Source organism: Diadema antillarum, unplaced genomic scaffold, assembly GCF_040938485.1.
Source record: "Diadema antillarum isolate AM-2024a unplaced genomic scaffold, OU_Dant_1.0 seq00001022_RagTag, whole genome shotgun sequence".
NCBI classification, from domain to species: Eukaryota; Metazoa; Echinodermata; class Echinoidea; order Diadematoida; family Diadematidae; genus Diadema; species Diadema antillarum.
Window position 1 is genome coordinate 889,168 of NW_027271857.1, and position 13,570 is coordinate 902,737.

At 38.9% G+C, this 13,570-nt stretch overlaps 1 protein-coding gene across 1 annotated transcript in view; it reads right to left on the reverse strand.

The window, feature by feature from the left end:
* The window catches only part of LOC139742838 (uncharacterized), a 72,777-nt gene that overhangs the window by 38,510 nt on the left and 20,697 nt on the right, over window positions 1-13,570 (reverse strand). Inside the window, exon 5 of the mRNA XM_071653355.1 lies at window positions 4,807-5,045. Within this exon, the coding sequence (XP_071509456.1) occupies window positions 4,807-5,045 (239 nt within the window). The remainder of the gene's footprint in view (window positions 1-4,806; window positions 5,046-13,570) is intronic.

Genomic DNA, 13,570 nt, shown 5'->3' on the forward strand with positions numbered 1-13,570 from the left:
TATGGTGCATGAAAGAGCATACATGTGTGCATTTGTCTGTACACCTGTAAGGGTGTTTTTAAAATTTTGTCAAGTTGTAAATACATAGGCATTTCTAAAGTGACTACACTTTGGTAGAATTTTCAGAATTACTATCTCAAATGCGTAAAAAAAGGACTAAAATACTTGAACACAGATGTTATTCAGAACCACAATGTAATTGTGATGTAATATCTGCTTCCTGGCATATTTTGATTAAATGGGGGAGGGGGAATCATATGAGACTAATACCCCTTTCAGTATTGCATGCATTTTTGGCCAGCCCCTGGCCCGAGCTAATTTGGCCCACGCCAAGCAGTAAAAATTGCGTTCAGTAACTAATAGCAGAGCCATGCTACTTTTATGATGACCCATTCAAGAACTCGGCCACATAAGGGATAACTGCCATGGTAACTGAAGGCGTGCTCCGGCGGAGGGCGCGGCCAGGTAATTGTGACCTTTGACCGTGCAAGGAATTTTGGCCCAAGCCTGGCGCTGCTATCATTCATAAACTCTTCGATCGGCACCAGGCCCGAGCCTGGCCCGCGTCTGGTGCTACAGTGTAGCTTCAGCAACGTCAAAATAGCCCGCTCCTGGCCCGGGCCACTCTCTGGCCCGATCCATTCATAAACTCAAAATTTTACGACTTAGCTCAGGCCTGGCCGGAGCCAGAGGAGTTTCTGAAAGGGGTATCATTAAGATAAAATTGCAATGATTTTACGGAATTTATGCATCATTATTCAAGTACTGTAGTTCTGTAGCACTCAATTACAGATAAAATTCAAAGCAGGCATGAAGTAAACTAAGATTGATTGGGAATCACCAGATTGACATTACATGGCTTTCACTGGCTGGAGATTCACAAGACCAGTTCATAAATGACCACATGCAGAGTCACATCGGTGGGATATGTTTGCATCTAGAGCCAAAAATATCAATGTGATGGCTCAGCTGGCTTATCAGTGGGTTAGGCGCTTCCTGTCACCAAGCTAGATTACCTGTAATTGGCTCTGTCTTTACCCATAACCACTCTCATACTGATAGGAGAGCAAATGGCAAACACAATGAGGTGAAATATTTCTGACACCCAGTGAATAAAACAATTCAATTATTGTAGCCTTAAACGGCTGACAATATAGCGAATTAGTGAGGATTAGTACGTACAATAACAATGCACACGACAACAAATTTTGCGGCAGCCCTGTGTTGAAAGCAACTGAAGATGAGCTAGATGATTTTTGTAATGCCATATTTTTATGCTAAAATCTCTCACATGGTTACTGACACTACATCGCAACTGTAATATTTCTTGGCAATCACAGGAAATTTGCAGTAGAACCCGATTGGACATTGCAATTTGTGACCAAAGCGCAGTTCTCATTGCAAAATTTTTAAAATTTGGGTTTTGACCAGGGTCTTGTCATTTTGATTCAGCATTCTCAATTTCAAAACTCTCTGAAAGGTCACAATTATTTGCAAAGAGCTGACCTGCGCATGGCAGTACATGAATGGTATGCTTGCTATAATTTGTACGATTGCATTTATCACATTGCCAATTGCTACCAAGGCATACCACAGCTAGTAAAAATTGCAAGGAGCGATACATGCAGTGCATTGTGGGATTTAAAATTTCGCTTTATGGATAATGACCCAAATCCAGCAAAATAGCATCTCATTTCTCCTCACACTGTAAAAATTTCAAAATTTTGGCCACAATCCTGATTGCGACCTAAAACAAAGCATTATTTTGAATGCAATAGGAACAGCACTCTTGTAGATATCTTCACTCAGTTCCAACTAAAAGTGGATTGTTGTAACCTCTGCAGCTTGCGTGGAAACCCTGACATACATCTCTGCACCAACTGTTGACCGGAGAGAGCTGGGATTAAGACAGGAGATTAGGCTGCTTTTCACGCATAGAAACAATCCTCTACTCTACTAAATACGGCTTTGGGTGGGTAATCTCTTACCACATGCACACACACACACACGCACACACACACACACACACACACACATTTGCTACTTCTAAATTTGAACCAATGTGGATGACTTCACCCATTGGTTGATGCAGAGAATAATAAGTAATAATTTGGCACTGAACTCAGCGAGTGTTGAAACTAGAAACCTCAATTCTTACTGCCACCCTTTAATCCGTGCATTCTGTCTCCAGAATGCTATTCTTTTAAAGATAAGACCACATCACAAACAAGAAATCACAATCAGAGCGTTCCCTGATTCCGAGTGAAATAAAAAAGTAAATAAAGTAAAAAATAAAAAAAATTATACATACATAATACGCCATGTATAGACACTGTTGCTCCCAATTTGGACAATGGGACCCCCCCCCCCTCCCCCAACTGGGAAGGGATCTGGGAATGAAACCCCTAGAAAGTATGAGATCGAAGTGGATTTGTAATTTCTTCCTAATGCAGCTCATGCATACAGATAAACAGACATACAGATCGATGAAGAATAAATAGATAGATACAAAGATAGATAGACAGATCAGATAGATAGATCGATATGTACACAGTGCAGGGAAGGCCTAGTAAGGGCCGTAGTATTTCCTGATTGCTTTTTTTTTCCCACCCAGCAACTTAACCCGTTAAGGATGAGTCCCAAGTATTCTCAGGCAGGTGTCTAAGGGAAATGAGTGTTGAAACAAAATCAGCCTGTCCCAAACAGGTTAAGGAAGCACATCACAGGAAGCCTGATTTTTTTTTTTCACTCTTGTATTGTGCTTGTTTTGTTAGTTTTGATTTGTTCTGCTTTTTTTTTTCATTATTCACTTGGTGTCCCCTTGCAAATGCTGAATAAATTATCATAAGAATAATAATTGCATTCTTTCAGATGCAGCTTTGAGTGTTAAAATCCAATCCTCCCAGGGTCAAGAACACAGAGAGAACTATGACATTGTATTGACAAAATCAATCCTAACTATGCAAATAAGACATACTCTGTATGAGATGATATGGAATGTGTTTTTGTTTATAATGATGGAGAACTCTCTCACTGGTGAACTTAATTCAGAACACTAAGATTTTCCTGAAGACAATAAAAAAAGAAAAAATTGTATTTAGCTTCATGGAAAAGAAATACATTGTATTATCAATATCCTTTCCTTAATTTAGCTCCAATATCTCCATCATTATTTTGGCTGTAATAACCAGTTGCTGGGATGGTGTATGTGCAGTAGCTTGAGTCTTGTAGCTCTACCAACTGTATGCTGTACAATCCTATCATTCCTTTCACATCAAATTTGTGATTGCACAGATAAAAAGTCTGTAATGTGATGATCACTTCCTGGCCGACACCGGGGTAATCTTCTCAACAATCATCTCCGTCTGAACACATCAATCAGGATCTAATTCAATGCCATCTAAACACATTTGAGATGTCTAAATAATGCAGCCATTTAAATTCATGCAAGATCACCAGGTACAGAGAAGTCTCACACGTTGTTGATGTCTATTCACACTAAGGAGTTTTTACAGACATGGAAGTTTGGCAGTCAGTGTCATTAGCTCACTTGAGAGGTTTTCATATCCACATAATATATTACTGTTTGCCAATCTCCATTTCAACGTGGCTCTTGGTAAAGTCATAGCCAAAAATGTCTAGTATTAGAGTTACATGTCATGCAGCCTCATTTCATGTCAGTGTAATCTGGGAAGTCAAAACTAATAAAAATCTTGCCAGGAGTGGAAGTGAACATGATAAGTTCACCAGCCAAGATTAGATAAACAAGTATGCAAAAGATCACATTCAAAGCCTCCCTAGAAATAAACAAAAAAAGTGAAAATCACAGAATTGCTCCAACTTAACGGCTTATTACAATTTATATTTATACAGAGATGACAAAATTCGATAAGGCAAAAGAGTGTCAAGTATCTCAGAGTGAGACATTTCTAAAGGAAGGTAGAGTTTAGCCTTTTAACTATTTCACAGATCAGAACAGATTCAGATGTAGACCCTGACATTTCAGAAGTGGCTCCATTTGACTTCCTACCCACTCCCTCCCGAAAAACTTTACATTTAAAGACCTTTTCTTTCCTGAGCAAGAGCTGTAAGTTAGCTCCGTCTCATCGCTGGGCATAAAATAAATGTCTTTTTATTCCCTTTCATGTTAATGGACCCTGCATAGCACTATCAACTTCATAGCAATATGAAATATTTCAACCTGTACCATTTTAAACATATTATGGCCCTGGCATGAACTCACTGAAAACAGTTCCCTAATAAATCACTGACATTTTTCCCAACAGGTATGGTGAGTCTGTTTTTAGCTTGAATTCCTGCCAATTAACTGGGCAGGATTTATTTCCCACCGTGGCTACCGTTTACCGCAATTACACACCATGGCCTTTTTTAACCTCGCGTGCAACAAGCTTGGAGGATTTTGTTTATAACCATGATCAGGTCTAAGCATTCTTTTCTTGTTTCATAGCGTGACTTGCTACTTTGGCACCACATCCACATAGGCATACAACCATATCAGTAAATGGATACACTGATGTGACTAACATACAGTTAGTGAGAGCTTCCATTCCATGGCATTGTGATGAACACATTCCAAATGTGTTTAATCAGAAAAATCTCACCAGTACCTTAATTTTTTATATGATCATAGAATTGAACCACAAAATCACTTTACACAAACAATGAAAAAATGAAATAAAATCAATTAGTTCAACAAAAAATAAAGACAGGTATAAGTCTTAGATTATAGTTCCATAAAAAAAGTATTGAGCAATAATCTAGATAGGTTTCATGCAGATAGCTTACCTGGTTCTAAATCGGAGAGACAGGACAGTATGAGTGCCAGGGGTCAGGTCATGATTGATGGACACGAAAGAAGAGCTAGTCTGGAGAGTGACTGTAGTGGGAGGGGCACAGAAGTCTCCAGGACATCCATCTTTTACCCCTACGAGATCAGAGGCAGAGTCGAAGTCTAGCAGGTTGGAGCTGGTCCGGATGTAACTGATGCAGGTTACTAGGTAACCATTCAGTCGCTCTGTGTTCACCTATTAATGCATATCGGATAAGAAGAAAACAATGGTGGAATCGTTTTGCAAAAGAAAAAAGGGGAAAAAAATAGCTAATGGTACCCATTTAGATCAACATTACAAATCCAACTCATCAATGAAATATACAAATTCTTGTGAAACTTAAAAAAGAAATGTCTTGCATAAATAAAATGAAATGTCATCTCGTAAATATTTCAAAAGCATACATTGTATCATGGATCTCCATGATTGTATCAGGACCCTTTAAAATTCTGAAAACATATTGGTCCCCATCTCAGCTACAGTATGTGATTAAACCAACACTATGAAAGCACGTATCCCCTTTCACTCTTCTGATACACCTCATAAATTATTAATACATTAGTTACGCCATTTGTTGACCATTACCTACACTTGTATCTACACATGTGCATGTAGTTAATTTGTAAATATTCCAAGTATCTAATAAAGCCTGTCTATGAAGTAGAGCCAAATGACAGTATTTAAAAAGGTGACTTTTAGTAACTGTGACATTATAGGGTTCAAAAATAGATCTTGGAAATAACTGTAACATTTGCTGCCAATTGGCAGGTAATTGATATGCCCAAAGGGAAACTGAATTCTCATTCTCAGTCACATGAACATGCTTAAATGCATTCCACTGCATGTAAGACTATGTCACTCCATAGAGAATTAACATACAATCCAGTTCCATCCTTACAGATGATATGAGTAACAAGACCTCTTCCTGTCTCCAAAAATCTTTTTCTGCACTAGAGAGTTACTCAATACTTGACTTCCCTCCACAAATTATTGAATAACAGTTAAATCCCTTTGTTATCTTTTGAACATATTACTTCATGTTTTGTTCAGAGGTGTGGTTAGAAATCTGATAAAGAAAGTTCTGCAAGCAGTACACAAAGAGGGAGTCTTTGATGAGACACATGCCCTTGTATTTACTGTAGCATGTACAACCTCCAAAAAAAAAATCATCATAAACAATTTAATTTTGATGTATATATTAGTTTCTCCAGGAAGTTTTAATAGCATAATACTATTGGTACTTTGCCAACAGCATATTCTCTTTCTAGCTGTATGAATAGTGAATGTCTGCCATTTTAGATTGTCTTTTTTTTTCAATTGTTTTGTTTTACTTTGTTTCATTTTGTTTTGGAGGGCAATTATTGACCAACAGAATTGCAAGTATATTTAAGCTTCGGGGAAATACTCACACAGAGAAAAACACTCAGACAGCCTTTAAATGTGAGGAAAAAGGCATCCCTGGGAGTGACTTCCCTGGGAGCCCACAAAGCACACTGCTCAAGTTGGCTTTTCAAGAAGGCACTCAGCGTAGCCAAGACTATGACTCACTCCCACAGACCATATCCTCCTTCCCACCCCTCTCTAACCCCTCCCTCACCCCTCTCTAACCCTTCCCTAACCCCTCCCTAACCCCTCCCTTACCCCTCTCTAACCCCTCCCTTACCCCTAACCCCTTCCTCACACCTCTCTTACCCCTCTCTAACCCCTCTCTAACCCCTCCCTAACCCCTCCCTTACCCCTCTCTAACCCCTCCCTTACCCCTCCCTCAACCCTCTCTAACCCCTCCCTTACCCCTCTCTAACCCCTCTCTAACCCCTCCCTTACCCCTCTCTAACCCCTCCCTCACCCCTCTCTAACCCCTCCCTCGCCCCTCCCTCACCCCTCTCTAACCCCTCCCTCACCCCTCATCCATCCCGCTTACCGGTAAAATAACTCTTCATGTTTTATAACAGGCCAATCACACCATCCAAAATGCCTCAGTCTCATAAATCACTCATTGTGCTCTTTAATGAGGAAATATGAATTCTTCTCTCTACTAAATGACCACACAAAATGATGACTTGCACCTTTGTAACATCCTACACACTGAATCTGGGATGTTTTGTATGACAATTAACATTGTGTTATTGAACAATGCATATTGTTTGCCACACACTGCTTGTTTCCAATCAAAGTAGACATAAAGCCAACAAATACTACAGAACAATGTCTTAATATTTGTTCCATGTAAAACTGATGAACAAGCAAATCTACAGGATTAGTCAGTCCAAGAATAATGTCTATTCTATGTTGGGTCAAATTGTCTTAATTGGTTCAATCAGGAAGTACATGTGTACGAGTTATGACAATCAAAGACAGAATCAAAAATGAGAGTTATTTCACACAGGCAGTGGTTTCTTATTGCAGTACAGAATAATGTTTAATGTGATAACTTTAACTTTAAAAGCAGAGTGTTTTCACTGTATACATCACATGAATACTGCCACATGCATCAAGGTAACACAGCAAATCATTAGTTTCCCTTAATAACAAATCCACTTATAGTGCATTCTTGATCTGTAGTACATGTACACAGTTAGACTGAAAGATTTACATTACTTAAGGTCCATTTTTGTTTTTTAAATTTTAAAAATCATGGGTGTATGGTTTCTTCTCCAGTACATCTCTCAAATGTTAATTTTCTCTTCTCTGTGAGGAAACAAGGTACTATATAGAATGTGAGAGTGATTCAAACTGAATATAGGTCATGAATTCAGTTCTGACATCTCAAAACCACACCACATTTTTGAACTGTGTATCATCACTATTAAGAGGTGCCTGTGTGTCAGGATTTGATGGAAAGAATGGGAACAAGAAGAGATGTTTCCATCACTGAAATCAGGGGCAGTACAGAGTAGTATCACATTGGTCACTGTCCCTACTGGTCAGTATCACATCTGGCCAGTATATTCATTGGTCAGTATCCCTACTGGTCTAAATGCTCACTGGTAAGTATCCCCGCTGGTCAGTATCCCTACTATGGTCAGCATCTTCACTGGCCAGTACCAGTGGTCAGTATCTCTACTGTCATTTATACCACTGGTCAGATGACAAGTTGCAAATCTTCCCACTCCTGGGGAAATCTACTCAATCTTGACCTTGGGGTAAAAATCCCTGACAGAGTAATGACATTATCTAGAACTCATGAAAAGTCAAGAAAAGACAGGTCTTGTGATCCACACAGCCCTGATTTTACCCTCTCTTTTTTCAGCTGATGATCAAAGTGACTTAAACAAGGAAGAGAGAGACTCATTGATAATGTAAATATAATCCAAAATATCACAATACTATTATATGAGACATTTACGGAATATAGTCAAGGTACAGTACAGTACTACGCATATTCAAGAAGGATGGTATCTTCAATAAAAGTCAATCAGTCTTCAATCTTCATCCACATACCAAGAGTTCATGTGTAAATAATGCTACAATCTGACCAAAGTAGGTTGTTTGTGACGGAATAGGAAATCATATTCCTGTACCCTCACCACTCCAGCAGCTAGCAGCCTTCCCTTCCCACCTGGCCAAGTGTTACCGCATGCTTTGAATGCATATCTGCAACCTAACTAATCTTCTATCCTAAAGCTCATTTACACTGCGCTTCACATCTACACTAAATGAGGCTGATTGGGGTTTGGAGTCTTCCTTCCTTTTCAACAGGGTGGGTAAAGGGAAGGAGACCCAAATTACTATCAGGATGCAAACATTTTCATCTCAGGGGAGAAACTATTTCTTAGTTATCTGAAAGGTGGTTGAAATACCTAAAAAAAGACGTAAAGTTAAAGGACAAGTTCACTTTCATAAACATATGGATTAAGAGAATGCAGTAATATAAGAACACTGAGCAAAATCGGACAATTCATACAAAAGTTATAAATCTTTGAAGTCTGTGTTCTGCGATTGCTGGATGTGAAGACTACTACAGCTTGTGATGTCATATGTGTAGAACGATATATATAGAAAGCATAAAGAAAATTTAATTTTGGTTTCCTCACATCATAAAAGTGTGCATGACTTGCCTCTTTCAGAAGGTAGGGGAAATGATAAATACCCTTAACATATGTCAGTTACAAGCTGAGGGAATGTGCACTTTTTTTTCAAAAACTGACATTTTGTGGAATTGTCTTTATAGTTTCCTTATCATTCTACACAGGTAACATCATCAACTGTAGTAGTCTTATCATCCAGCACTGACTGCACAGAAACTTTAAAAATTTATTACCTGTTGAATGGATCGTCCAATTTTCCTCAAACTTTCACTGATGTATTCTACTTATACTGCTGCATTATCTTAATCCACATAATGAAGGTGAACTTGTCCTTTAACATACTATTTCTTGCATGATTCAGTTGATTAGAAATTGACTAATACTCATGCATTCACTAAGAGAATAGAAATGATACTGCACACGTGCTCTCCTAATATTTCTAAGCTTAAATTCACCAGTTTTCCAGATTTGGTATCATACTAGGAGTTGATTCAGCACTGCATAACTAGGTGCTATCTAAGAGTGTTTCCCTTTAAAAATTGTTGCACTGGACATCAAGTCTGCTACCTGTACAAAATAAAATATAACTCATTCATGGCTGATATATTTGTAGACAAAGTGGCATAACTATGAATCAATCAAAGATTTCACTCCAGGTCACATAAATCTTACACCTTCACATTCTCAGTCTAATTATTCTTTACCCAGATTTTATTTAGTAAACATGGAAATCCTCTTGCCCCTCTTCCACCCCTCCCCCTCCCCACACACACATCTCCTTTACTGTGAAAGTGGACATTTTTGTGGGTGTGGAAATATTTGCGCATTTTGTGAAACATGAATCTATGGCAATAAGAAAGACACTTTGCTTGTAACCTGCAATAATATTTCACATACCTTTGATTCAGAGCAATTAAAACCACGCATAATTAATTCTATCCGACTGAGTGCGAAAAATTACTCAAGCAAACACTTTCCACTTTTACAGGAATCTGCAGATGGTGACAAAACACTCAGGGAGCCCAAGAGCCTTGTCCTCAGCCATTCAGCCGACATGGATGGCGTAAGTCAAGGTTATAGGAAGTCCCTCTAGTGAGAGTCCTTGCCTGCCCTAGATCCTTTGATACTGTGTGACATACGAGATGTCTGTACCAGAAATTTGAAAGGCAGAAGGGCTGTTATTAATCCCTCCTGAATTTTTTTCCTTTGAGGTTATTACCAGTAGGTAATACTTTGGTCTTGTGTTCTTTCCCTTTGGATTTAATGGCAGGTGTGTACAGCTTTTAGCAGCCATTACTTGGTGATCTTTCTTTCATGAACATTCTCTAAGTGCACCATTTGTTGAAAGAAGGCATTTTCTGGGTTCCTTGTAAATATCAGGCTTTATAGTAACTGCATCACTAGCAAAAATTATCAATCACTGTACTACAAGTATAATATAACTACAGCCGTATCTGAAATGTAATATTCTTCTCTGACATTCCAATATTCTAGAGTCCATGATATTTGCATATCATGGTATATTGATTGTAGGTGTGTAACAGATTTAATTCTGTTAACTTTGAGTGAGATGGTGTTCATCCATGTCACAACATCACACCTTATGCCACCAAACATAGCTCTTTGCTCACAGGATGGGGGATCAGCTCTCTTCCAGATATCATCCCACACAGCTATCAGCACTCATGATTAGTGATGACAAAGACAGTGCATGATATGGGCTGTAAGCTGAACACACACATTACGCTGACTCACCCAAAGTACACTCACTGACAGACTCAATTACCAGCTTCAACAACTTTCCCTTCTGGCCTTTCCTGACCCCCTTCACTCTTCTTCCAATTTATTAGAACAAAACACGAGTTGTCCGTGTTAATGCCCACTTGGGATCACACAGACGTTTTAATGTAAATAATCAAGGCACCAATTCTATCCATTTAAAAACCTTGGGTGAAAGATATTTCTTTTCTTTTGGGGTACTGTCAAAGTGGATATTTTCACGTGACTAATTTTTCGCGCTTGGCGGAGTTAGCAGAGTTTCGCGTGTTTTAAATTCTGCGGAATCAAGACGTTAACTACTGGAACCTATGGCGAGTAAAATTATTCGCATGCTTTTATTTTCGTGCTACGTTCTGGTTGTGCCAAATGTGCGAAAAATTCAACACCAAAAAATTTTTCTATTTTACATTAACCTACAAGTATTTGAAGACCCCGATGAGTGAAAATGGTCTTGATGTACATTTTCTTGATCTGTACTCTACTCTGTTTTATTTTTACATGGGATGCTTGTGTGTAGCATGTTATCTAGAGAGTCCATGTTGGCCACTGAATAGCTCCACCATGGTACTATTATGATAGAAAGAACAGTACCTCGATCAGGGGTGGATCCAGGAATTCCGAAAAAGGGTGGGGGGGGGGGGGGGCACCCAAAATATTTCTGGTGCCACTTCCGGGTTTCATCGGCTGACAAGCGAAAAAAAAGGCTTCAGTGCAGCGCAATTTTTCACTGACTATAATCAGCTGACAAAGATGGTTTCTTCAAAAATAAAGGGGCGTGTCCCTGCCCCCTTTCATTTTTCTTTTATTTCTTTTGTTTAAAAACAATAGGGGGGTACGTGCCCATGGCATCCCCCTCTGGATCCGCTTATGTCAACCATCACACAGCATTTACTGGGACCCTCTACAATGTACACAATATGTATGTCAAAATGACATGAAACAACCTAGTGACCACTGAATTTCTAGGAAAGAACTTCCCTACCACCATGAATGGTCTTTGCTTCCTGTGTGAAAACTGTTGCTAATTAGCATTCACTCATGGCTTGGAAAGTAAATTCATCAAAACTACTAATACTGGCAATATCATATTTAAAGTAATATGTTATTTTCATGATAGGGATGGTAAATGCAGAGAAATACTATAGCAAACTTGAATCGCACATCATTGCTCCAGACAGCAAACAACAGAAAAGTCAAGTGCAATGCCAATCGACTGTGACTGAACAAAATCAGGGCTTATGCAAGTGACCAGAGCATAAATTTGGTCTCCATGTCTGGCAAGTGTGAAGCAGAAATCCCAAACCCAGTACCTTGCGGGCGCTGTAATGAGACAGTTCCTATCCACTTTCCTTGAAAGGTGGCAGAGAGAGTTGCTCGGGTGAGGTAAAACTACCAGGGTATAAAGTTGAAATTGCCATCATGGTGTGTGTGAAAGTTGTGTGTTTAGCTTGATGTGAGTCATGTCATGATGACAGTTGATGAAGTCATCCCATCACTTTGGAGGTGTCCTTTCCTGAAATACTCCATCCAATGGACCAATCGGTCAGTCAGGAAGTCTCACTTGCCACCCTGACCGTTGCAAGCTTACCTACACTTGTATATGTAACCGTGGAGTAACTGACCACAGTCACTGCATAATACTAGAAGAAGTCCTACACCTAAATTTTAAAAGTGACCATTGCATCACTGGGGGCTAACTCAGAATTCTCACTATTCAGTGAGAATTTTTGCAATTTAGTTAAACCTTTTTCCAACCATACATGTACAGGTTTACCGGTAATACCATCATCTTGTACTGAATTTCAGAGCCTGAAAGTATAAAACATATATTTTACAAGACCCTGATCCTTCACTGATTCTTTCCAACCCCCACCCCAGCCAACCCTTCCAAAGAGAAACACCAATAGCAGCAGAATGTATCTCTGATTCTAAACCTTTTTTATTCTTCAAAGCTGATTAATGCTATTTACACAGTACTGTACGAGCTGAAATTTTTCGCGGTGGTTTTATTTTTGTGAATTTCGTGCATCGCCTTTGAACCGCGAAAATAACAACATGCAAAAATAACAGCACAAATAACCACGTTCAGTTAGACCCTCACAACCCGAAATTAACAACACGTGAAAATGTCCTCCAAGTAGCAATTCGCGAAAATATCTGTATGCGAAAAATTCAGCTCGTACAGTATACGATCACATTTCCCACCACAGAAAATACATCTATCTGACATAGATCAAGTATTTATGCAGCAGCAAACATCCAATGTATTGCCAGAGTCTGGTGAATAACTTTATGAAGGTTAAACACATTTTAGATGGTTTTCACTGATTTCAAACATGAGAGACCCTCCTTCATAATATAGAAGAAAACTACAATGTACAATTACATCAACATCATATGAGTCAACGCACAGTTATTACATATAATACTAACAAAAAATATGCTGCTAATTAAGATAATAAACAACCAAGGAAAGTCCTCTGTGTCAAAAGCATGGTAGATTTCAGTGCAAACGTGATTCACAGGGCTCGACTATTCTCAATTTACAATCACCATTGCCACTAATTGGAAATAACAAAAGAACTTGAAGTTTGAAATTATCAGAAAAAGTATCCATACCATAATTTGCCAATTCTATTGTTTTCAGTCATTTGTATGTAACTGTTTGGCAAGAATGATAAATGGATTTATTTCTGGCCAGCTGGATACACCCTACTGTATTCCTCCACACATTGAGTACAATGAACTCTTATAAAAATCACAATAGCAATAGGTGTAAGACAATGAAAAAAAAAAACCCGAATACAATGGGGGGGGGGGGGGGGGGGGGAGAACAATTATTTGTACTCTAAAACACTGCAGAACGTGGAAAGTTGGACACTGAACAAAGTTAACGCATGATATAACTCACTG